Consider the following 27,388-nt stretch of genomic DNA (forward strand, 5'->3'; position numbering starts at 1 on the left):
TTGTTGTTCAGCTTCAGAGGTTTGCAGGAATGAACTGATGAGCAGAAACAGCTGCAAAGTCCAAGAAAATACCAGCTGGAGTTCAGCTGCATTTGAAGAAGTCAAAGAAAAGTAAGGATGGCAAAGGGCGACGTTTTCTTCCAAAGAGCTGCAAACATGGTCGACGCCTCATTAGAAGAATCATCTGGACATTTGTGAGGAACTCTAACCAAGAAAGCAACGTCACACAGATCCAACAGACAGTTTCCATGACTGCAAGTGTTGAGTGGAAAAATGCTACATTGCATTATTGCATCCTCTCACCACAGGAGGCGCTGTTGGCACCACTGATTGCTGATCAGCTGTTCTCTGATGATCTGATTGATACTGTGAATAACGGGACTCACTGAACTCTGTGACACAGTGAAGATTACAGAGTTTAACTTCACCCTTTAAGACTGACCACAGAACCAAGTCCGCCAGAGCTTTTGTTATATTTTTACATGCTGTGGAGCCATTTGTGGGAGCATTTCAAGTTGCTATACATCAATACAACTGTTATAGCCCTAATTTTAATAATATGTATGCATTAAGTCCATAGTAACTACATAAACTGCAAAAACAACCTCTGCTCATCCATCTCTGTGTGTATCAGGATACATTTGGTTCATAATACACAGAAAAATCAGAGTTATTACCTGTAATAAATGTGAAAGATTCCTGCAGTGATAACCAGGCAGGACTGAAACACATCCAAGCTGTCACCACGGTAACAGCACCGCCCATCCACAGGTGAGGGGAGGAGCAAAAAGAGGGACTTTGACCATTTTATACTAAAAACACTCAACTAATGTTTCTAATATGAAACAAATAAGCCCACATTAATGTGAGCGTTTATTAAATAATAATAATGATGATTTCCTCCTGATCTCATTTCCACAGCAGAGAAAACTGTGGTGTATATTGAGGTGGAGGGTGTGGTCTGTGGCTCAGGTGTAGAGTGAGGGTGGGGTGCACCACAGCAGCATGCTGGGACTGCTGAGGGTGGAGGAGGGAGTGATGATGACATCAGAGCTGCAGCACAGAGACCAGTGAACACACAGTCTGTTCATCTTTGCATAGATACAATATACAGCACAATATTGAATGACAGACACGCTGTGGGAGCTTCCACAGATACACTGACGTCAGCATCCAGAGTCCTCCTGCTGCTCCCCCCTCAGAGCCCCGTGATCAGCACCAACACATTCAGTTAGATGACAGAGTCCAGCTGCAGCTAGAATCAGCTCCCCTCTGTGAACAACAGCACAGCGTCAGTGTTTCACACTCAGTGAAAGGAGGAAACAGCAGAAGAACACCATGTGTGCTACGTTTCCCAGGACACACTACAAACTGCACAAATACAGAGCAGCACGTGGAAGGACCTGGAGCTGCATTTACAGAGCTGCAGACAGCGTGATGTCCTGTATGGACAGGTGGAAGGAACCAAGTCCTCAGCTGGAACACTCGTGTTTGTCCACAGACAGGAAACACAGCAGGAAACTTCCTCACAGAAGTGCAGCTCATGGATAACACACTTCCTGTCAGTCAGAATGAGGCTGCAGCCAAACACAGAAAGGTGTTTTTGTCCAGATGAGCCCAGAGAAGAAACACGAGTGTTCACAGACATCAGAAGCTCAGAGAGGTGAAACATGAGGTTGGAGTCCTCGTCAGCATCCAGAAGAGCTGCTGTGAAACCCTGAGTACTCATGACAGACTCTGATGGCACAAACACATCATGATTCAAACAGAAAGACAAACATGGAGCTTGTGGACAAAAGATATTTTGTTTTGTATGCTTAGGGTGACAGTTTATAATCAGAACTAGTATTGATCAATCATTCAGCATTGTCGAATCTGTTGACAGAATAACCTTTTAATTAGATCTATGTTAATCTGAGTAAAATATTAATGTACACATACTCTCATCACTTTAATCAGTCTCTGTATCATTCTTTTTATCTGCTTAAGCTGTTGCACTACATCAGTGTGTTCACTCCACTCGATTAGGTGGGTCCTGTTGGACCTTGGCCTTCTACATTCAGTTTTGCACGTAGTTAGGCCTACACCAACATGCACGGAGAGTCATGTAACACACGCACGTTCACAAACACACTTATTAACACAGGGAGGTCGTCTTAGGACATCCTCTCTATAAGGACACACAATCTCACAAAATGCACATCATATCACACACTTGTTTTTCTCTAAAATATCATCTGATGTCTATATAAGGGGAACTTTTGGAATTGTGGGGAACTTGTTATCATTTTCAGTAAAGTCTAACTGTGTGACGTCATCATGGTAATATAATAGGATGAAGAGCCTCCGCCCGGCGGAGATTGTTGTTGCAAGTTGTCTTCCCACACTTCTGCGCAAAGTGTGTAATAAAGATCACTATTTTTGACACCATACCTGGACTCAGCCTTGCTTTTCTTCTCTTACCCAAATCGAACGAACCTTAACAAGCTCCTCATCCTCCTGCATGAGAACAAGCTGACATGAGCGCTGTGTCTGAGAGTGTCTCCCTGTCACAGTGACAATAACACAGCTGCTGCTCACAGTCATTAAACTGACCTGAGGTCAGCTGTGCTCCTTACATATGAACCATGTGACCTCACATCAGTGCTGTGGATGACTGTAGTCATAGAAGAGTAGAGCTGTAGCAGGTGGTGTGAGGAGGAGGAGGTGTATTCTAGTTAACGCAGTACTGAAACACTCCAGCAGAGGGCGCTGTTAAGTCCTTATTGTAACACAGTTACTGTGTGCAGTTAGACTTCATACATAATCTGCACTTATTTCCATCAGACATGCTGTCAGTAAATGATTGGTTTCTATACATTTCTAAACACAAAACCTCTTCACACTTCTAACATGCACATTCACACAACTAAATGGCAGTATTAATGAAAAGAAACACATTCAACAAATCCATTTAAACCTTAAAACAAACAAAAGGAAGCATCTCTATGGACAAACAAACCCCTCCACTTGGTTTGACCTGCTGATGTCATGTTTGACATCAGCAGGACTTTAAAATGAGGAAATGCCGGGCGGGCGTTTCCCCACACCTGACCCTCATGAAGACTGAAAAGACAAACAAAGTAAGAACAAATGACTTAATCTGTAACATAATAAAATGTAAAGAAACATGTAACTGAGTATTCAGCTTCATTTGCAGAATGTTTGATTTGCCAGCAACTGAATGCTTCCACACATAAACTCGGCATAGTGAGTGAAGCAATGTTACTTAACAAATAGCAAATCATAGCAAATACATAGAAACCGAATAATGTGTTTAATATGCAAAAGAAGAAGAAGAAGTAAACACATATGGGACAAATGGAGACCATTGCAGCTCATCCACCAGTGGGGTAAAAAGAGCAACCAAGAAAGTGGCAGCCTGCACGGCCACAGATGTGCTGGAGGAGCTAGAAGCTCTACCCATGGAGAAACTCCTGGAGAACCTTGCTAAGCCTAACAGGGGACAGGTACTTCTGCCCAACCTGGCAGCCACAAAGTGAACTCATTTAGGTAAAGATAACCACATGCACCTAACCAGCCTGCACCAGCCTGACATTTCTTCCTCCTAAGTAAAAACCAATGGATGGATTGAACTTAGAGTCTCAGCTCAGTTTTCTATTTTGACCACCTACACCCCAAGATACTCTTTTAAAAAGTGTTGTTTTCAGATCCCTTTGAAGTTCATAAAGGGCCTGTTCATTTTCATTCAGATGTTTTATTACATAAATGTTACTGTTTTCTTTTGATTTATGCTCCCACTACACTGCACCTCTACAAACAACAATGCCACGGACTGTCAGCTGCTTTTACATGCTGTGAACATGAGTAGTATTCTGGCTCCTTAAGAGTCACCGCTCACGTTATGTAGTGTTATACAAGTTCATGCAATCTTTATTCGTTTCTGGCACACTGTTCATTTTATTTTGACATTCTACCGGAAGTGCTACTTATCATTACTTCCTGTCTAACGGGAGAAGGACAGTTTGCTACTCCTGTACCTGCCTATACTGCCTCTTAAGCCAGCACAGTCTGTAAGTTGGCAGTAATGTTGTGTTTTACCGGTGAATGTTTAGCACTAACTGCCGTGTGTTGTTTGTGATATTTTGAGACAGTAAATTGACTCAATGATGTGCTTTATTAGTCATTATTAGTCAAAGTAGTGATGGCCAAATGAAGCTTTCCGAAGCACTGAAGCTTGTATTGAAAAACGGTTCATTACTCGGAGCTTTTCAACACAGTCCTCTCCGGTGACATCTGGTGGCGAATATTTTGAAGAGCAGCTTGAATCTGCAAAATAAAACGGACTGCTCAATTATCACTGCTCACTCAAGAGTGGAGTTCTCTCCGATATTGGGCCACCGTTCCGTTGCTTTGAACATGTAATTGGTTTTGTTTCACGATTGGGGGGCTGAAAAAAATGTAATGCGTATTTGCGTAATACATTTTGATCAATAAACTTTCCCTATTTATACATGCACTATGGTGGCCTTTCTTTGCTCATAACTCCTTGATGTTGGTAAATACAATAAGTGAGCAATATATATAATATACATATGATAACGCACAGCACATTATGGAGTATGCCCCTGCTGTGGAGTCCTGCCTCCATCTACTTGTCGTTTAATCACAGCTGGACAGGTTCATACAAAATATTAGATGAGGCCAATTGTCCTATACATATTTTTGACCTAGGGGTGGGATTGATTGTGAACTGGAAAGGGAAAATGCTTAAGGGGCTGAGTACGGCTGCATCGTTACTGATTTGTAGAATCATTTTGATTCGATACAGGATCCGATTCAATTTGATTGGAATCTGGAAAGTTTTGCCTCAGTCAGAAATATTACAATTCTGGTCATGTATCGGTATATATCCATAATTTCGTATCTAAGAAAGCTGACACATGTGAGACTTAATTAGAGATGTAAACAGAGAGTTATGAAACCTGCAGCTGCAGAAGCCAGCGAAGAAAAAAGAGGCAAACACAGCGCGGACCCGACGACACACCAAAATCTGATTCTGACGCGTCGGGTCCACGCTCTGTGTTCACGTTTGTATGCAGAATCCGTAAACCTGCTCCCAGTTACTGTTTTAGCTGCATGGTGTTTGACGACATGTTGTGAGGTTTAACCTGAGATGCTGGCGTTTCAGGCATAATAACGTTAATTTACAAATCGACACGGGATTGTAATGAATCAATATCACTTTATTCAATTTAGTATGGATTGTAATCAGAAAGGCGATAATCAAAACCCACTCCTAATCAAGAACTTGCAAAGTAAAAACATGATCTATGTCAGGTAGCCCTTTTGTTATTTACATTTAAAAAGAGGATTAGTGTTACTGTGCGCTGGCTGAGTCTGTTTCTTTTCTTAGAAATAGTTTCTCCTGCCCTGAAGAAAATCCACTTGCATGGAACAGAAGAGGCTGTGGAGTGCAGGAACCACACTGCAAGTTGGTAGATAAGCAGGTATTCCTGGGTCCGGCAGACTATCACCTAACAACAATAAACAAAATGATTTTCTAAACTGTGTAGCAATGTAATGTACGTATAATGTCAAATACATTTTTGTAGTCTTCATCAGCTTTAATTCACATGGAAGTGTTCCTGAAGTCATATGCTGTAATGATATTTACATTATGAAAACATGATTTTGGACATTTCAGGTTTTTCACTTCGGCAGATAAAATGAATTGAGCAAAATCAACTCAAAATATTCCCACACGCCAGAACGTCCTCTCTTCCTCGCTGGCTCCATATCTGTCAGTGGAATGATCACCTCGTCGCTCTCTGTCACCATCAACACACTCCACGAATCCCGTGGATGATTCACTTCCTTATATCCGTTTGAATCAGGTACCGAAGCAGTTACGTGCGTAATGAAGCTTCGGACGTCACTGGTCACGTGACTTTTGCCAAACGAAGCAAGCCTCGACACAGTGCTTCTGAACCAGTGTGTTGTTTTTTTCGACACACGCTCCGGAGCGTCAGCTTCAAGCGGGCCATCACTAGTCATTAGCCTAAACGCTAATTAGCGCTAGCTAACCGCTAACGTTAGCTTGTTAGCTTGTTTCGTTCTGCTTTGCTTTGCATAGTAACAGGTCATAGCATCTTCTAATTGTAAGAATGTTTGCTTATATTAGCTCACATGGGATATTTTGTGTTTGTTTACAGTTTTACCATTCATCCATTCATGTATTTCTACAAAGCCATGCTATGCATCCAATCAAATAAATCCACCAGAAAGGAACAACGGTGTGGTTTTTCTACATGGGATGATGGTTGTCTGTCAAGTGCGAGGGCAGAACAAGTAGGTTTGATCAGTTTCAATTATCAAAGAAAAGACAAACTGAGCAAAAAGAAGGAAAAAAAGACCAACTTCTTCCCAACTGACAAGAAAAATACTCGTCATGTTTTCATAATAAAGGATCAGGCTCCCCATTTATGACATCTTGGACCAATAATGTATGTTACACTGATGCTACTGTAGAGACAGGGTCAACATCTCTATTTAAATATAATTAATATACAAAACACAATAAAAGTTATACATGAATTATTCATTATTTTTACTATTGATAAAATTCATGTATACTAATCAAAGTTATACATCAAATCAAATCACTTTTATTGTCACATCACATGGGCAGGCACACTGGCACAGCACATGCGAGTGAAATTCTTGTGTGCGAGCCCCACAAGCAACAGAGATGTGCAAACACAACAACACAAACGAGCAAAATACAAGAATGGCTAATCTGAAACTAATAAATATATGTACAATATATAATAGTGTATGCATTTCTGGATGTGTATACTAAATATTTTCCTACGTGTGTGTGTGTGTGTATACACATTTTTACAAATTAAATAGTAAAAAAAAAAATAATAAAATATATAAAATATACAGAGTTGAATATGTGCAAAACAAGTGGCATTTATATACAGTGTGTAGTGCATAATGTTGAAGTTCCAGTAGTGAAGCTGAGGTGTCTATGAAATGTTCAGCAGTCTGATGGCCTGATGGAAGAAGCTGTCTCTCAGTCTGCTGGTACGGGACCGGATGCTGCAGAACCTCCTTCCTGATGGAAGCAGTCTGAACAGTTTATGGCTGGGGTGACTGGAGTCCTTGATGATCCTCCCCGCTTTCCTCAGGCAGCGCTTCCTGTAGATGTCTTGGAGGGAGGGAAGCTCACCTCCAATTATCCGTTCAGAGCACCGCACTACTCGCTGGAGAGCTTTGCAGTTGTAGGCGGTGCTGTTTTGTTTATGTGTACTGACCACGTAAGATCCTCAGCCAGATGTACTCCAAGGAACCGGAAGCTGCTCACTCTCTCCACAGCAGCGCCGTTGATGGTGATGGGGGTGTGTACTTCTCTGCACCTCCGGAAGTCCACTATCAACTCCTTTGTCTTTGCGACGTTGAGGGTGAGATGGTTGTCTTGACACCAGTGGGTCAGGGCGCTGACCTCCTCCCTGTAAGCCGTCTCATCACCGTTGGTGATAAGACCCACCACTGTAGTGTCATCCGCAAACTTCACAATGATGTTGGAGTTGTTAGTGGCTGTGCAGTCGTAGGTGTAGAGTGAGTACAGGAGAGGGGCTCAGTACACACCCCTGTGGAGCACCAGTGTTCAGTGTGATGGGGGATGAGGTGATGCTGCCCAGTCTGACCACCTGGCGTCTGTCAGACAGGAAGCTAAGGATCCAGCTGCAGAGGGAGCTGCTCAGTCCTAGATCCTGCAGTTTCCTGTCCAGCTTCGAGGGAACGATGGTATTGAATGCTGAGCTGTAATCTACAAACAGCATTCTCACATACGTGTCTCTCTTCTCCAGGTGTGACAGGGCAGTATGTAGTGTCAGGGCTATGGCATCATCAGTGGACCTGTTGTGGCGGTATGCGAACTGTAGAGAGTCTGGTAGTGCAGAGCAGATGAAGTCCCTGGCCAGCTTCTCGAAGCATTTGCTCACGATGGGGGTCAGGGCTACAGGTCGCCAGTCGTTCAATGAGGAGATGGTGGAGGATTTGGGTACAGGGACGATGGTGGCCATTTTGAAGCAGGCTGGGACTACAGACAGAGAGAGGGAAAGGTTGAAGATGTGCGTGAACACTCCAGCCAGCTGAGCCGCGCATGACTTGAGGACGCGGCCGGGAATCCCGTCCGGACCAGTAGCTTTGCGCGCGTTCACCTTCCTGAAGCACTTCCGCACATCCTCCTCAGACACAGTGCGCACACTGTCCGGTCTCATGGTGTTCGCTGTGTCGAATCTAGCGTAGAATACGTTTAGATCCTCACACAGAGAGGCCGTGGTCTGCGGTGTGCTGGTTTTCCCTCTATATCTACATGAGTAACGACATTATTAATAATGATTAATAATAATAATTCTAATGCCAACATGATGACTGTTCATAGCTCCTGCTTTGAAATACTGAACTTAAACATTGACCTGATGAAAGATCCCAATTCACAGTGGCCCACTGTCAGAATCATTCTGAATATAAACTCATCGAGTTAATCTGAACCTTTCTCAAATGTGCTGTGAATAAATGCTGCTGCAAGCCACTGTGGGAAAGCTGTGTTATTATCATGGAAACATCTGTGACACATTCACAGAGGACGAGGACACAAAGGGACGACACGCAGAGGCTGTGTTAAAGTCAAAAATCCAAATCTTTAGTCCTAAACAGGCAGTGGTTACAAACAGGAAGACGAGCAGTCCATTAAACAGTCTACAGGGTCAAACATACAGAGAATTCAAACAGCTATTAAAAACAAATAACTGGACACTGAAAAACTTCAGTGATGTGTGAGGCACCAAAGGGAAGCAGCTGAGTATATTCAATGAATTCTCTTCAAATACAAAGACAGAAACTCCTACAGGCAGCATGCAAACTGAGCAGGATACACAAAGATCAGAGATTACAAAAGAAATCAGAAAAGGATTTCAAACTTACTGAGAGCAAGGCCTCTGTTACAAATCTGTCTAATAGAAAAACATGCTGTACAGATACAATACGCTCAGTGTTCATGGTCATTTAAAAACTGGTCAAACTGATCAAAACTGATCAAAATACATTAAAACAAGAACTTTATAATAGGAAACAGTTTTCAACCAACTGATGAAAAGAAAGCTAACCACTTGACATGAACACTACAGTAGGACAGTTTTTAAAGCTTAAAATGGAACTAGGGGAAGAGTTTGATTCACAGCTGCCTCATCAGATTTTTACAGGAGATTCTATCTGAACTCTATGGAGCCTGATCTCAAGCTTTTTGAGTCTGACACAGAAACCAGAGGATCTTTCTGTGTCTTCAGATTCACTGTGATCCAGTGATGGGAGTGATTTCAGCCCTGAGTGATCGCGCTGATGTTTGCACAGAGCAGACAATGAGGTGAATGTTTGGGCACATTGGTAACAGTGAAACAGTTTATTAGTAACGTGGGATCGTTTGTGTGCAGAGTATGAACTGAGATTCCTGAAGCTCTTGTCACACTGGTCACAGCTGTAGTTTCCTTCCATGTGTGCACGTTCATGAAGGTTACGATTACCTGACCGTGAGAAGCTTCTCTCACAGTGTCTGCACTTGTGTGGTTTCTCTCCTGTGTGGACTTGTTTGTGTGATTTAAGCTGACCTGCAGTGGTGAAGGATGACCCACACTGATCACAGAGGTGCTTTTTAACCCCACTGTGAATCAGTTCATGTTGTTTTAAGTGATGTGATGTGGTGAAGCTTCTCCCACATTCTTTGCAGTATTTCAGTTTGTCTCCAGTGTGTCTACGTTGATGTATTTTTAGGGTCTTTTGCCGACTGAAAGTTTTTCCACAGAGGTCACAATGAAAGTCTTTCCCACCACCACAGTGATGACAGGGTTGAGAACTGGATCCATCTGTGCCGCTCTGCTTCTAAACAAAGACACAAAGACAGTGTAAGTCAGTCCTTCAACATTTGTATCCTGAACGTCGCCTGAAATAAAGAGCATCTCTGCAGACGTCCAACTACATTTGACTGTTTCAGTTAACACACTCAGTTTACTGGGCTGCAATAACTACAATACTACCACCATAATACTACAGTAATACTAAAATCATAACTGAAAGGAAAATCTGAATAATCACTCAGAGCTGCTTTTCCATGCAGTAGAATTGCTAACATGCTAACACAGTTTAATGAGCAGAGTTGTTCCAAACAGTCAGGCTAAAATGACAAGATAACAATATAAATACATACCTCACAGTAGCTGCACTTGTAGAGTCTCTTTCTGGTGTGGATCTGTTGGTGTTCTCTCAGGTGCTGTGGAGTTTTAAAAGTCTTCTCACACAGGTCACATTGATAAGGTCTCTCCTCAGTGTGGGTAAACATGTGTTGTTGTAAGTGTGCGTCTGTTGTAAACTCTTTGCCACACTGTTCACAGCAGTACACATCATGTCTGGTGTGAATGCGTAGGTGTGTATTTCGGTTCCCTCTCTGGCTGAAAGTTTTTCCACAGATGTCACAGCTGTATGCCTTAATTCCAGAGTGGGTAACTAGATGCCTCTGTAAGCTGCTACTGCGAGTAAAAGCTCTGCCACACTGATCACAGCTGTACGCTTTAACTCCACTGTGGATGAGTTGGTGTTTTTTTAGGTAATTCTTCAAGGAAAAAGACTTTCCACACAAGTCACAGCTGAACGGTCTCTCTCCAGTGTGGATGACCTGATGCTGTTTTAGTGATGCCTTCAGAGTAAACTCCATCCCACACTCGTCACAGCTGTATGCCTTAATTCCAGAGTGGGTAACTAGATGACTCTGTAAGCTGCTACTGCGAGTAAAAGCTCTGCCACACTGATCACAGCTGTACGCTTTAACTCCACTGTGGATGAGTTGGTGTTGTTTTAGGTAATCCTTCAAGGAAAAAGACTTTCCACACAAGTCACAGCTGAACGGTCTCTCTCCAGTGTGGATGACCTGATGCTGTTTTAGTGATGCCTTCAGAGTAAACTCCATCCCACACTCGTCACAGCTGTATGCCTTAATTCCAGAGTGGGTAACTAGATGACTCTGTAAGTGGCTACTGTGAGTAAAAGCTCTGCCACACTGATCACAGCTGTACGCTTTAACTCCACTGTGGATGAGTTGGTGTTTTTTTAGGGAACCCTTCCTGGAAAAAGACTTTCCACACAAGTCACAGCTGAACGGTCTCTCTCCAGTGTGGATGACCTGATGCTGTTTTAGTGAAGCCCTCACAGTAAAACCCTTCCCACACTCATCACAGCTGTATGCCTTAATTCCAGAGTGGGTAACTAGATGCCTCTGTAAGTGGCTACTGCGAGTAAAAGCTCTGCCACACTGATCACAGCTGTACGCTTTAACTCCACTGTGGATGAGCTGGTGTTGTTTTAGGGAACCCTTCCTGGAAAAAGACTTTCCACACTCGTCACAGCTGAACGGTCTCTCTCCAGTGTGGATGACCTGATGCTGTTTTAGTTTAGCCCTCACAGTAAAACCCTTCCCACACTCGTCACAGGTGTGTTTTTTCTCTCCCTTTCTTCTGTGAGGTTTGTCGGCCTCCTGAGAGCGCTGACTTCTGGCTCCATGTTGGTCCTGCAGTGACAGAGATACAAACAGAGGCAGTGAGTGAAATGCAGTCGTGGAACAAACTCAACCTTCAAACTCCATTAACACTAGTTTTAAACCTGAAGGTGGAGCGTGGCACCAAACACCTTAAAGGTCTCTTATCCCCACCTGCTGGTAGTTCTAACACATTACATCCAACCTGCTGTTAAAGATAATTCATGACTGTTCAAACACTAAAATCATGCACACACACACACACACACACACACATTATTTTATAATTTAGATTATTTTGTTGTTTCCTATTACATATTTCTATAATTTGTATAGATTTATACAGAATTATTCAGTGATAATAAATCCTATGTTTGTTTATTCTAAAGGAACCCCGTTAGCTTCCACAACAGATGTTGCTCGTCTTCCGTCAAATACTCACATAAAATATTACACAATAAAGTGGATTCAAGATATTGTTAGATTATAATATTATTTTATGCCATGCTATACCCCTAATTAAAGATGGTGAATTATTATGTAGTTTTAGTTTGCATTATTCTCCTGAATTAGAAGAAGTTGATAACTATTGCATTAGTTAAACTGATGTGCATTATATTAAACTGTTGATTGATTGTGAATGAATGATATTGTTTTATGATGTATTATACTGCTGAGTTATAAGAAATACTGTTTGCAGAAAGTCATCGCCTTATTTGTCTGATTAGAAGAGAACAGAACATACTGGAGTTTTCTGCCCCATCTCAGCAGGAGCAGATAAACAGGGAACCAAGGTCGTAGCTCAGGCGCTGTGTGAGAGAGAGCATGTGAATGTTTAGGCTTTGTATGATAACCAGGGGCTATAAGAGTTTGAGCAATGCTCCACCATTTTGAGATTTTGAGGCTGTCTGCATCAGTGTCCATCTCCCACGCGTGTGTTCATTAAATCATCGTTTGACTCAACCCGACCGGACCAGTGTTGTTATTGTGGTTTTTCTCTTGTCTCCATCCCCGATATTTTTGAACCTTAACATTTTGGGGGCTCGTCCTGTGGTATTGGGGTGGAATTTAAAAGTTTGGACGGTCCGAGGTTGTCGAACGGACAGGCACGAGCCAGTGGTCTGATGTGAGTGGTCATAAGCCGGCTTATCTAAAGGTAAGGCACTACCTGTTGAATTATTTCCAAAGTGTGCCAAATTGGATATGACTAAATTAAAGTCTACTCACTGAAATTACTGGTAGAGTGTCTGTTTTGATTTTGATGAGGATCCGCGTGTGTTATGCAGTTAAAGTCGGCTAAGAGTTTTAAATGAAGTGAAAAAGCATGAAAGAAATGCTGGGTTCGAGTCCCAAGCAATTGTGATAAAGGCTCAAGTTTGGTAGGGAAATTAGGACAGAAACTGTTCTGGAGGAAACAGAGACTGGTTAATTGGTCGTAAAAAAGTTATCTTTCTTCGGTGAGACCCGTTATGGTAAAATTTCTCAAAATTGGTTAGGTGAAAATTGTTATAGGACGGCACTGGAAGATGCTAAGAAGCACATAGCCCGGGGGTTACGCCCCCTCCTGGTCGTGGACGCGCGGCTTTGACCTGTCGGCGAACAGGGATAGTTCAGTTTGGCTTAGCTGTGGGGTACAGGGCATCTCGAGAATAAGCTAGGAGTTACCGAGTCTCCTCATCGTTTAAAACGGTGTCATGTGCTTTTTTGGATACTGTTAAATTGAGTTAGGGAATTTAGAAATCAGGCCATAGGCTGTTCTGGAGGAAACAGATACTGGTTAATTGATTACAAAAAAGTGAGACTTTCTTCGGTAAGACCCGTTATTATAAATTTGTCGAAATTGTTTAGGTTCTTTAGAAATCAGGCCATAGGCTGTTCTGGAGGAAACAGATACTGGTTAATTGATTACAAAAAAGTGAGACTTTCTTCGGTGAGACCCGTTATTTTAAATTTGTCGAAATTTGTTAGGCGCTGAACCTGTCAGGCCTGTCAGTGATTGTAAATATAAGACGTCTTTGTAATATAAAATAAAAGAGTTTTGTCTGAGCTTTGTGTGACCCTGTGTGTGACGTGCAGCTGCAGTGCTGCAAGCTATTTTTAGACGGTGTGTGAACATGCAAATGAGCGGTGACGCGCACAGAGGACTTTTGTTGCTGTTTAGCGTGTTTTTGAGCTTTATAATTATGAGTTGCAAACAATGATACATGCCTGTAATTAAAACGCTGATTTTGCTGATTATAATATTACAAATAAGGTTTTGAATGACTACGGTGAATGTTTGATGTTTGGCTGGGTTTTGATTTAGAAAAGTTCCAACGTATACAACGAATTTTCTTGAAGTTGTGTGTTTGTAGGGATAAATATTACTGGTTTTATACATTCATTATTAATGGTGGATTGTGGCGGAGAGTGTGGAGAGAGGACGTGAAGACGGCTTTGCAGCTGCTGGAGTGAGTAGCTGTGTGTGTGACAGGAACTCGGCATGCCCATAGAAGGCAACTGCCTGACTGTGTGAAGTATGCACCGAGAGAAAGAGAGTAAAATCTAGGCAGATGAAGTGAATGGATGTTTTCAGAAAAGAAATAGTAAGTGAATGTCTTAGTGTGTTGTTACAGGTGGCTACGGGCCTGGACCAACTGCCCCCACAAGCACAGCGGCCGAAGCAAAATTATAGTAATGGAAACCAAACTCAGCAAGAATCAGCAGCTGTGAAAAAGACAGCAGCTAGCAGAGAATTAAAGGAGAAATTAAGAGAAGTTTTAACACATAAAATTGGGGCCAACAGACTTGTGCAGGTTGGGAAGGCGTCCGGAGCATCACAACAAAAAGGTGAAACAAAAACACACACAAGCAGAGAAATAAGAGAGAGAGGCACGTGCTAGAGAAATGCCTCGTTTGAGAAAAAAAAAAAACAACGTTAAATTAGCTCATCTATAAACGCACATACACGCAATGAAGAAACAGCTTACACCCATGAACACGTGAAGATTTTCAAGCAAGTAAAGCAGTGAAACTTAACATATACCCGCCGTTAAATAATAAAGTTTATCCACTACTAACAAATAAACTCCTTGGGTTGCAGGACAACAACTTGATTTCAAAAACAAAAAAAAAAGACACGACAAATTTAGTGGTTAATAAAAGTCAAATTGTGACATGTTTTCTGCTGATTGATTAATACAAGTGATTACTAAATGAAAGAAAATTCCAATTTTTGTGCTTTTAAACATGATCTTAAGAATTTTAACATGTACTTGTGTTGTCCTGTCAGCTTGGCGGGTCATGAGTGGATTATATGGAGAGAAAAAACAAAAAAAGGGGGAGAGAAGGCTGACACAGGGCCTGGTCCCGTTGTTTCTCCCCTCTCTGAATAATGCAGCCAAAATAACATCATTTTCCTGTTCGTTTGTTTTTGTTTTGTGTTTGTTTTGTTTTTTCTCTTTATGCTTGATTACAGGCTGCTTTGTCGGCCCGGGAAGCCGAGGCGGACCCTGGACTCCTGCTCTCCCCCCCCTACCATCTTTGCTCTCTCCTTTACCATCTTTGATGTGACCCTGACCAAATGCTACAGCAGCTGGACCCACAACAACAACTTGAAAATGTCAACAGTGCTGCAGGAAAACGATCTCATGCAGCAGAGACGGAGAGTGTTTAATCCAAGGCCCGTTTCACTACACGGGGAGATTTCCGTCAGCGTCTTTTCTTTCTGAGAAGACTGAGAAAGGCCCGGCTTCCACCACCGATTCTGACCACCTTCTATAGAGGAACTATCGAGAGCATACTGAGCAGCTGTATCACTGTCTGGTTCGGGAACAGCACCATGCCGGACAGACAAGCTCTACAGAGGGTTGTGAAATCAGCTGAGCGCACCATCCGCTCCAAGCGCACCATCCGCTCCGAGCACCCTGACCTGCATTCAATCTACAGCAGGCGGTGCTGGACCAAGACCAGGAAGATCGTGAAGGCCTCAGCCATCCCAAACACAGACTGTTCTCTCTGTTGCTGTGTACGTGACAAATAAACATCTAGATTTGGAAAACGAGGCACTCGCAAAGCCACCAGCGTTGTGCCTGATCGGACACACCCCTCTCACACACTCTTTACATTCTTGCCATATGGAAAAAGACAGCTTCAGCTGACAGAGCTGTGACGAGACGCCCATTAAGCCAAGATGAAAAGTGAGGCCGAGCAAAACCATGCTGACCTTAACCACTCTGCATTAAAACTGAGCAGGACAGTGACAGACCAACAATGACCATCGGACAGCAAAAAGGGCGTGCCAGAAACAGGAGGAGTAACTGAGGTCAGGAGGCACCTCAGAATGGACAAAACACCAGGAGAAAATAAGCTGAAGGCACAGGTGTCGGGGCTCGGCCAGGAGCTGACCTCTGAGAAGAGCCGAACAGCAAAGCCGCAAAAGGCCGTGGAGCAAAGCAAGGAAAACATCGATGGACTTCAATCTGAAGTGGACGGAAAAGATTGTGAGGTTTCTGCCCTCAGTAAGAGCTCAAGGCATCAGAGCAGATAACTGAGCGTGGCTCAGGAGGAGCTGGCTGATTGTCGAACCCATCAGACTTGGAGTCCCAGACACATGACTTGAAATCAGGCTCAGGACCTCAGCAAGGAGATGAGAACAAAGCAGAACGAGCAGCAGTGACAGCAGCTGAACTTTGACCTGAACAAAATCTTGAATTGGCTGGGAGAAACAGAGGAAGAGCTGGAGCAGCAGCGCAGACTGGAGCTTGACACTGACATCCAGATGATTGAGCTGCGTATCAAAACCCTGAAGGACCTACAGAAGCAAAAGGGTCAAGCTAAGGAGGAGTGGAATAAGGAGAAGATGCAGGATACTGGAGAAAAGAACTGCCTCAATTGGGGCCAGAACCAGTATGGACAGAACTTTGAGCAGCAGCACCAACGGATGCAAACGGACTGAAAAGGAGGAGGGCAGGACCCCAGGGCATGCTTCAGGCCGTGGTTTACCCAGAACACCAGAACAGGAAAGTGATGAACACAAACACCCACACAAACACACACATCTACATGCATTGACTCAGAATGAAGAGAAACACACATATGCACATATACACTCGTTGATTGAGTGAGAAATGACACACACACGTGCAAAAGAAAAAAAATAAAAATAAAAATAAAAAATCGAAATGCTGATTCAATTCACTGAAGAGTGATACACACACACACACACGCTGATGCAATGAAGAATGCTTTACTAACAAATGCTGCACACGAACATCCAAATATGGAGTCGGTTACAACTATAAGAACTCATTGATTGTTTATTGGTTAAATGCATTTCATGCCACACAGAGGGCATCTGTGTAGATTTAGGGGACAAGGTTTAAAGTAGTTTGGTTGTGAAAACAATGTCTGTGCGTGATGTCTGTTTATGGCTTAAGGCCTCCACTGAATTGTGTACTGTGCTTCACACAGCCTGATAAGGAGCAGTGGTACAGAGTGAAAATCATGAGTGAATGGTGAGTTTTATTTCGGAGAGAGTATGAAAAGGTTGTGTTGATTTGATTCAGTTGTTTAAGTTTCTGCCAAAGCAAAACATTTGTGTGTAACCAGTGTCCACTATTGAATCAAGTTAATCCAACATGTTTTTGTCAGTGAAAAAAAAAAAAAAGGAGTTACGGTGCCTGTATGCCTACACAATATAGTGTGTGAAGTCTTGGTTGATATTTGGGTTTTGTTTGACACTAGGTTGATTCTATCAGTGAGGTTTGGATTGTTCTCTTTCTCTAAGAGAGAGAAAGATGGTTTGAACTTTGGACATGTTTCCAATGGGCCCCAGTATCTGTTATTATATGAGTGTTTTATTGTTTACGTTTGTTTTTTCTTTTGTTACAGTGCACTGAGATAAGAACATCAGAGGTATGATCCACCGGTGGTGATATTTTGGTATTTTGTGAGTTCCTGATTTAACAAATCAGCTCTTTAATCCAGGCCTAAGAGATTGAACTTTAAAGCGCTATAAAATATTCTTATTGAAAACAGTCGCAAAGTATTTTTTCTCCATGATTATAATGAGCTTGGGAGAAAATTCACTTATATGGGACACTGATCCTGAAGCCTAAAAGGATTGCAGCGAGTCAATCCAGTCCAAAGAAGGGAAAACAAACAAGGAACTGTTTCCTTTAAAATGATGACGTCATCTTGCTGGTGATGGAGCCTCGAATAGGTTGCGCGTGAGACTCTATTATCAGCAATATCTGGTATGAATGTGTGTGGAGGTATGCATGACTGGACTGTGATGGACTGACGACTAAAAGTTTAACTGACTTGATACTGAGACAAAAACGGTGCCGACTTTAGGATTATTGAACGTCCACAGACAATTCACCCAGCCTGTAAAAGAAGGGTGGATGTTTTGTCTTGCTTTGTTTTGTTTTTGCAAGAACAGAAGGAGGTCAGAGATTAAAGAGCTGTAGCTTCACAGCAGTGTGAAATGAAGACTTAACCCTTTAGTTGCTAATTTTGAGTTACTGATGTTTGCATTAAGAAAATTGTGTTTTAGTAGCTGTGTTTTAATTAATGTATCATATTATATGGTTGGGAATGTTAAATGCTAAAGTGAAAAAAAGGTTTTGATTCCACTCATGACTGAACATGTTATTATTAACCATAGTGGGTCACTGTAAAAGTCAATTAATTTTTTAGAGGTAAAAAACAAACAAAAAAACAAACAAAGAAACAAAAAAACCCTCCACCGAGGTCTATGAATAACAGGGGAATGATAGACAGCCACACTCAAAATGGAGATATGTAATGATAAACACTGGTCCCCGTCTTTTGGGCGCTTTCTTGAAGTAGTCAACAATTTAAAAGTAAGATAAAATAACAGGGGCATGTGCTGAGGGGTGGTGCTGCACAAGAACAAGAGTAAAATAAAGAAAATATTGTTTTTAGTTTTGAGAAGTGCAAATTAAAATGTACCATTACACTCAGAGGATCAATATGAAGTTTAATATATGTTAATTTTGAATGAAGTACATGACTGGTGACTGTTCTGTCCTGAGCTTTTGTTTTTACAGCACCCGCTTGATCACACCAACAGTTTCTTGACACCGAAGAGGGGTACTTGCAAAGAATAAAGAATGAGGAGGAATATCATCAAAACTGGAAAAAGGTAATCCCCAAAGGGGGTGATAACGCCATAACTTTCACTTATGGTCAAATTCTCAAAATTTGACCCTGAACTTAAAAATTCTTCAAACATTTAGAGACAGAGTGGAGATTTAGATCAATACATGTCACAAACCACATAAGGCTGGAGCATTTGAATTAAAAAAAAGTGAATTGATACACAGCAAAATGTTGATCATGTTGATTATGTTTATTCAAGGGTGTAGAGAAGATTATTATTATTATTAAAAGATAACAAATGAAATAACGAAAACTAGAAGTGGAAAAAATTTTGCATTAACGGTAATAAAATCAAAACAAAAAGGAAAACTAACTAATACTGTAATGAATGTTCACAAAATTAACTAAAATTAACTGGATTTATAGCAAAATCTGTTTAGTTGCATTGATAAGTATTCTCATTTTTTCTTTTTCTTTTTTCTTTTTTCTTTTTCAGATAAATCAAGTGTTGGGACGGTAAAATAAACACATTACAAAAACAAAATTGTTTTTAACTAATTTTATTTAAATTTTATAACATGTGCACTACAGTGCACAAGGGGAGTTCATTGATCACGAATGTGAAACTAACAACAGTCAAGAGCTATTTAAGAAGATTACATGTTCCATTGAAATTTTTGTAAGCAGGATATTAAAACTGATTTATATAACAATATCATAAAACTGTAGATCAGGGATCAAATTAGAAGTCACTGACACTTCACTAGCTGTAAGCCACTGGTTCAGGAACAAGTGATTGCACTGGGCTTTCTATTTCACAAAAGTCAATTTATTTATGATATCTGAGGAAGTACTGTGATTTTTATTTTTATTTGGAGATACAAAGGAACATTTGGCACTTCCCACATCTCACATATGTTTTACTGTTGCAACCATTCTACAACTGAAATGCCTTGGACTGTTAACCATTTCAGCCAAGAGGAGCCTGAACTCCAGATACTGTGAGTTCTTTTCGCACATTGAGATCACTGATAATTTTTAGCAACGACGTGATCTTGTAGAAACAATTAGGGGTTATGGATTCAGTTATAATTGCGACTCTTATTTTTTACTTTACTGGAAAAGATTTCTGCATTTTACCCATATTTTCTTTTTAACTCAAAAGCAAAAAATTCCAGATTCTCCTACATGTTGGTTTTGCACCACATAGGATGACAGATTTTAGGTGGCCCTGTGTTTTTCTCTATTACATTTGCCACTGCATCTCGATAATCTTTGTGTGGCTCTTAGTGGGTTCGCACCCTCTCATATCTGGCTCTCATGACTCTTATCTTTTGAAAAATCTAGGTTTGAATCTCCCTCAATAATTCTGTTAAGAATTCTCTCCGCCTTTGTCAAAAGTTGTCTAGTAGGAAAAAGTGAATTAAAAAATATAAGTACAAAGTCCCAATGTGTAGAGCACACATTAATAAATTAGTCATGTTCTCTGTGAAACTAAATAAGCCTAATTCTTAAAGACCCCTCAAATTATTTACTAGATGTTTATTTTTTGAATAAAATAAAAATCTGAGTTTAACAAAACATCTTAAATGTAAATATCAAGCTTACCTTTCCTTCTTCCATAAAATGTGCTGGTGGGCACGCCAGCCATTTTGAAAAGGTGGGAAAAACAATTGGCAAGGCCACACCCCCACACATGTGATATAATTTTAAAGGTACTGTTGTCCTCTCTAAGAAACATCAGGACTTAGAGGAGTGGCAAGTAGAGTATGAGAGCTACAAGCAAAAACTAAATGTGTACTACAGTGTGCAAAATTGAAATACTGGGCCATCAGGGGGTTATGAGGGACATTTATGACACGAGAAATCCCACAAACCTTAAAGTGCACTTGAAAAGCTCACACAAGAAGGTTAACCTAGCTTACCTAGAAGACCTCATCAGGGGGAGCACACTCCCCCTCTTTGAAGAGCTCACCCACTTAACTCGCATCCCAAGAAAACAGCTAACCCCAGATGAGGCAGCGTGATGCATCCCGAGATAACAGGACTGGGACATCTAAATAAAGGTGTGAAACAATCGCCTTCAAAAGGTTATCAATTCACTTCAACCAAAATTAGGAACACTCGGTGCGGCAAGTTAATAGTGATTAGTCTCAACACCCAAGGATAACCGGAGGAGCATGATTGATAAGATGGAAATGAGATTTTGTTACACTTAATTTTTGCAAAACACAACTAAAACTGAACTGAAACTAAGGATTTTCAGAAAATAAAAACTAGACTAAACTAGCAAAGAATTGGTAAAAACTAATTACAACTGGAAAAATTGAAAATCTGGAGTCGAAACTAAATAAAAAAGATAACAACTAATGAAAATGGCGGAATGTTTAAAACCCTGGTGCAGAGATTGGCAAATCTGACCAGGAAACGTTATAAGATGGATTGTCAGGACAGTCAGCGTAAAGCCACTTTTGACAGTCCATACTAGGATGGCATTGGACATCTTCGGGGCGGGAGAGGGTTGGTGTGACCGAGGTGTGGCTTGGCTTGTTGCGTGTACATTTTGAGATCATGTGGCTCTGGATGGACCAGTTACCAGGGCATGGAAGGAGGACAGACTCATTAAAGGAGGAGAAGGAATTTCCTGGGATTGGAGATCCTCTGGGTGAGTGGTTGATTAAAAGCATGCATAAAATAGAAGTTATTTGTTGTTATTGATTGGTAATAGATTGATAATTGGCCACATTTACAGCTGTATTGACTTGTTGTGGACGTAGTCGACTTCAGGTTTAAACACTCTAATTAACCGGTTGAAAAATAGTGACATTAAAGGAAGAGTATGCAGCGCCACCCTGTCAGACGCCAGTGATGGTGGAGCTCACTGATGAATCAGGTGAGCTGGATTCATGGCTGATTCAAAACTAAGATCCCCCTGCTGTGGTTAGTAAGGGGAGAGCAGGGGGAAATAAAATTAAGAGTAAAAGAGGCATTTATAAACGTTTATGGGTCAAGTGAAACGGAAAAAGAAAAAAGGTGTTTTACTGTTATTTTAATATCAGCATTATTATTGTATGAGAATCATGCAACAAACATTGCATAGATTGATGATTTATTGAAGCTTTTGAACTTATACTAACATCTGTGTTCCTGTGATTGTTATAACTTCTGATGAATCTTCTATTTACAGGTGTTAGGATAATGATATAATTTTTCATTGCAGGTGTAACCATGATCATTTTTATACATATTGCAACTTGTTGCTCATTGTAGAGTTGTGCTCAAGTTAATAAGGGTTAAAAGCTACAGCCAGCGCGATGTCTGACTGATCTATTGAGGGAAAAGGCTTCGAGCATAGAAGGCCGCACGCGCTTACAAAACACTGATATCATGTTATTCTTTGTGATCTTTTCTTCAATTAGGTCTTTAAGTTTAGTTTAAGTAGTGGCAGTTAATTAAACGACATTTATTAAAATATTAAATACCTGAGTCAGAACATTACACGCAAGATCACCTTAAGAGTCTGGGAAACTTTGTAGCTGCCTAACTTTTTTTTGAATGTTCTAGCTCTGTTGATTTGACACATTGGAATGTGTCAAAAAAAGGGGGGGAAAGTTGAGCTTTAACATCAAACAAGGATTATTTGAACATTTTATAACTTCATTTGTGTTTTTAATACCTTAGGTATGCTAAAGCTTAAGCTAATAGCGGTCTGAGAAGTTTCTGGACCTTTTAGAGAATCAGTGAAAAAGCATAAACCATCACTTTCATGTTTAATCATTAATCATTGAAATGAACTGAATAGCGTTTAGAAGATTTGTTAATTTCTTTGTCTTTGTTAAAAAGAGAGGGTTTCAATAATTTTCAGACACACTTTGCAAATGTGCTTATAACGAGTTGGCACTCGGTCTTTTGAAGGTCAGAAGACCAATTCTGAATCACTAGAAGGTCAATAGATAACAACATTAGATTATTAGGGTTAGGAAGAGAGGTGTTTTGGTTTTCTGTCTCTTACAGAGAAAGGAACAGACACCAGACGAGGTCACAGATATGCGAGGATCCTCCGCAGCAGAGACAGACACGGTGACTGCCGAGACATCAACTGGGTCCAAGGGTCATGGCGTTTGGGCTCCAGCTAGTCACCATAAAAGGATGGATCCCATAAACACAGCAATAACCATGAAGGGTTTGGCAGAAATCCGGGAACACCAGACCAACGAAGTTCGAGAGGCTTTTGGGCAAAAAGGGGAACACCTTCCTGTTCCTTTTTCTGGAGGATACACAGATCGTTGTTTGAAATCGGGGCAGAATAATCCCCTGATCTGTGCCACGACTGAAGGGTTGTCTAACCCCTAAGGTTGAAGAATGAAGAGCAGAGGATCACCCAACTGGACGACACTGGTAGCTGCAGCAATAAAATAAAGGCTAAAAGCTGTGGGAGACCTGGGGAGTGTCATCTGTACCCGCTATTGTTGGAATAATAGTTTTTCTTGCATCTGAACTGCGCAAACACAGAGGTCATCCCACATATGGTTCGCCCATCAGGGGGACAAAGAACCTCAGGAGCGAGAAGAGATGAACCTGGCCACACTGAACTGAAGGGTGTTGGTGAGGTCATTATTCTAATGACCTCATCAGGGGGAATTGTTAGATTATAATATTATTTTATGCCATGCTATACCCCTAATTAAAGATGGTGAATTATTATGTAGTTTTAGTTTGCATTATTCTCCTGAATTGGAAGAAGCTGATAACTATTGCATTAGTTAAACTGATGTGCATTATATTAAACTGTTGATTGATTGTGAATGAATGATATTGTTTTATGATGCATTATACTGCTGAGTTATAAGAAATACTGTTTGCAGAAAGTCATCGCCTTATTTGTCTGATTAGAAGAGAACAGAACATACTGGAGTTTTCTGCCCCATCTCAGCAGGAGCAGATAAACGGGGAGCCAAGGTCGTAGCTCAGGCGCTGTGTGAGAGAGAGCATGTGAATGTTTAGGCTTTGTATGATAACCAGGGGCTATAAGAGTTTGAGCAATGCTCCACCATTTTGAGATTTTGAGGCTGTCTGCATCAGTGTCCATCTCCCACGCGTGTGTTCATTAAATCATCGTTTGACTCAACCCGACCGGACCAGTGTTGTTATTGTGGTTTTTCTCTTGTCTCCATCCCCAATATTTTGAACCTTAACAATATCCACATAATTTCACTCTTACATCCACAGTGAGGTTTCACAATTGTTCAAATATAAGCAATCAATAATAATAATAATAATAGTATCAATAACATTGAGGCACATTAGACAAATTTCAAAAACAAATCATGTCTTACAATATTTACAACAACTAAAAGCTCTGTAAATCGGCTTTTAAGTGTTCATTGAAATTTTGAACAATTCTCTAATTTTTTAAGGCAACTTATTCCACTTAAAAGTTGCTCTAAATGTAACAGTTTTACAAAACATTACTTTTAACTCGAGCATTTACTAAATTGCAGTTTGTCTGTCTGTCCTGCACTCACTCTCTGTTTCTTTCTCTCTGATTGTGGAATAAAAGTATGAACATGTGTTTATAAGTTACACTTGTGTTTGAATCCTGCAGCTTATCACACATTTGATTTCCATGTGTGACGACTGCAAGTGTCCAGAGTGAGGACAGACTGAGGGAGCCACTGCTGCACATCATCTGTGAGGCTTTGCAGCCCTGATGATCCACCAGGACAAACTCAGCAGTGTGTGAGGAAGAGGAGGAGGAAGAGCCAGCAGCAGCTGACAGATGGAGAGAATAGACAGACTGTTCCCTGTTTGTGAAGGACTGCTAGGAAAGTTTAACATAACTGTCTGTGCTGAATCAGTCTTATTAGGTAATGTTCAAATAATGTGATCATCCCAGTGTTTTCAGTGTGGGAGAAAGTACTCAGGGCCTTCAAGTTACACACTATGAAAGGCAGCAACAAGTTTAATGTTCAGAAACCTAAAGTCTGTATCAGCAGCAGGATGGAGCTAAAAATAAATGTTGGTTTCAGTTCTATGAAGCTTTGAGTATTTTGGATCAGTAGCTGCTGTGTTTGTTGCATCATATTGCTGTAACTGTTTATATGCTTTATATATTCTGAGCTAAGTTGATCTATAGTGTTACATCATATTCTATAAGGATGTTATGTGTTTGTAGACTTTCTGCCCAGTTTGACCCATTTAGCAGAAGTCAGCCTGTTTAAGGCTCTGATATCTATTCTGTGTGACTTAAAGCAGTTATGACATGGTCTGATTTTCTCACCCAATAAAGGAATATTTCATATATCAGTCAACTCTTCATTCTATCAGACACAGTTATCACAGCTCCTACATTTGCTTTTTACACATATATGTAAGCATTGAGCCAAATTTAGTACCAACATATTAAACGAACAATATTTGTCTGTTATATATGATACACCTGTATACACACTGTCACAGATACTTGTCTGTGAGTGAAGATTTAAGGTGACAGGAAATATAAATAACTGCAACTTCAGTGTTTGACCCACAGTTCAAGCTCACTGCTGTAATATATATATATATCATAATAATCTGACAATACTATAATATTGTCCATATTATATATACACTGAACAAAAATATAAACGCAACACCTTTTTTACTGCTCCCATACCCCATGGGATGGACGTAGAGACCTAAAATTCATTCCAGATACACAATATAACCATCCCTCCCAAACAGTGGTCACAAATCAGTCCAAATGTGTGGTAGTGGGCACATCTGCTATATTGAGATAATCCATCCCACCTCACAGGTGTGCCACATCAGGATGCTGATCTGACATCATGAGTAGTGCACAGGTGTACCTCAGACTGCCCACAACAAAAGGCCACCCTGGAATGTGCAGTTTTTTGCGCTATTGGGGGTCTGGGGACCCAGAACCGGTCAGTATCTGGTATGACCACCATTTGCCTCGTGCAGTGCAACACATCGTCGCATGGAGTCTATCAGATTGTCAATTGTGGCCTGTGGAATGTTGGTCCACTCCACTTCAATGGCTGTGCGAGGTTGTTGGATATTCGTGGGAACTGGTACACGCTGTCGTATACGCCGGTCAAGCACATCCCGAACATGCTCAATGGGTGACATGTCCGGTGAGTATGCTGGCCATGCAAGAACTGGGACATTCTCAGCTGCCATCTGCCCTGATCAATGTGAACCATGATTCATCCGTGAAGCGCACACCTCTCCAACGTGCCAGACGCCATCGAATGTGAGCATTTGCCCACACAAGTCTGTTACGGCGACGAGCTGGAGTCAGGTCAAGACCCCGATGAGGACGACGGGCATGCAGTTGAGCATCCCTGAGACGGTTTCTGACAGTTTGTGCAGAAATTGTTTGGTTGTGCGAACCAATTGTTCCAGCAGCTGTCTGGGTGGCTGGTCTCAGACGATCTTGGAGGTGAACCTGCTGGATGTGGAGGTCCTGGGCTGGTGTGGTTACACGAGGTCTGCGGTTGTGAGGCCGGTTGGATGTGCTGCCATATTCTCTGAAACGCCTGTGGAGACGGCTTATGGTTGAGAAATGAACATTCAATGCACGGGCGACAGATCTGGTTGACATTCCTGCTGTCAGCATGCCAATTGCACGCTCCCTCATTGCTTGTGGCATCTGTGGCATTTTGCTGTGAGACAAAACTGCACATTCCAGGGTGGCCTTTTGTTGTGGGCAGTCTGAGGTACACCTGTGCACTACTCATGATGTCAGATCAGCATCCTGATGTGGCACACCTGTGAGGTGGGATGGATTATCTCAATATAGCAGATGTGCCCACTACCACACATTTGGACTGATTTGTGACCACTGTTTGGGAGGGATGGTTATATTGTGTATCTGGAATGAATTTTAGGTCTCTACGTCCATCCCATGGGGTATGGGAGCAGTAAAAAAGGTGTTGCGTTTATATTTTTGTTCAGTGTATATTACCACAGTGAGATGACTTTAGTCTCATGAACAACATCAGCTAATTGTTATTTACAGCTAATCTTAAATGACTGTTCAGCACAGAAATGAAGCCCAACAATCATGTTTCACAGTCCTGTGGTCTCAGCCTCAGATACTCATCAAATCACACAGAGCTCATGTAGAAACAAATGAACTAAATATGTTCTCCTTCATTTCTGTCAAACAAAGCTGTATGAAACGTTTCCAGCTGTTAGTATCATGGTTGCTAGGCAACCTGGGCAGGGCGACGGAGGCTAGACGTCCCATTTCACGAGCCTACGAGCCTCGCACTTCGGCCTTAGCGGTCTTTGAGTACGCGGCCCTTGAGGACTTTAAAGCTGCAGATCCTGAATCGGGATACAGCCATGATGATCTCCAGCCTCGTGCTCGCCAACATTCTCACCTGAGTTAAGAAGACGATCACTGAAATGGTCTCAGCAGGTCCTTTGATGACAGCAATGAAATGCAGTGGTAAGGCTTTTTGGGGATTAAGTTCGTTTTCATGGCAAAGAAGGACGATGCAGTTCATCTGATCACTCCTCATAACATTCTGGAGTGCAGGCAAAATGCTATTATAAAAACTTAAGCAGCAACTTCTCCAGGTTCCAATATTTATGCAATTCTCAAACCTTTTGGCCACGACTGTATAACCTCTTCTGAAGTTTAGTGGATATTATACATGGTTATGCTCAGGATGTGTC

The 27,388-nt window shown here is 41.4% G+C and overlaps 3 protein-coding genes across 9 annotated transcripts in view; 2 read left to right on the forward strand and 1 right to left on the reverse strand.

Annotated features, from left to right (window-relative positions):
- LOC308399210 (protein NLRC3-like) overlaps positions 1-538 on the forward strand; it is a 31,832-nt gene extending 31,294 nt beyond the window's left edge. Inside the window, exon 10 of the mRNA XM_080886303.1 lies at positions 1-538. This exon is cut by the window's left edge and continues 1,078 nt beyond it. The gene's annotated coding sequence lies outside the window, so the exon portion shown is untranslated.
- LOC308398346 (uncharacterized protein) overlaps positions 1-27,388 on the forward strand; it is a 178,563-nt gene that overhangs the window by 99,261 nt on the left and 51,914 nt on the right. The window lies entirely within an intron of this gene.
- Positions 8,695-27,388, reverse strand: part of LOC308397583 (uncharacterized protein) — a 33,958-nt gene continuing 15,264 nt past the window's right edge. For 2 of the 6 annotated variants that reach the window (XM_080883559.1, XM_080883558.1), the window contains exons 3-4: positions 10,274-11,626; positions 8,695-9,948 (exon numbers count right to left, since the gene is read on the reverse strand). In XM_080883559.1, coding sequence (XP_080739685.1) covers positions 9,262-9,948; positions 10,274-11,626 — 2,040 coding nt within the window. In that variant the 3' untranslated portion in view covers positions 8,695-9,261. Of the gene's footprint in view, positions 9,949-10,273; positions 11,627-12,338; positions 24,545-24,753; positions 27,132-27,388 lie in introns of those variants that run through there. The other 4 variants (XM_080883560.1, XR_013971816.1, XR_013971817.1 and 1 more) reach the window with 4 other exon arrangements.

The sequence above is a fragment of the Rhamphochromis sp. 'chilingali' genome, assembly GCF_963969265.1.
Source record: "Rhamphochromis sp. 'chilingali' genome assembly, chromosome: 1".
In the NCBI taxonomy this organism is placed as follows: Eukaryota; Metazoa; Chordata; class Actinopteri; order Cichliformes; family Cichlidae; genus Rhamphochromis; species Rhamphochromis sp. 'chilingali'.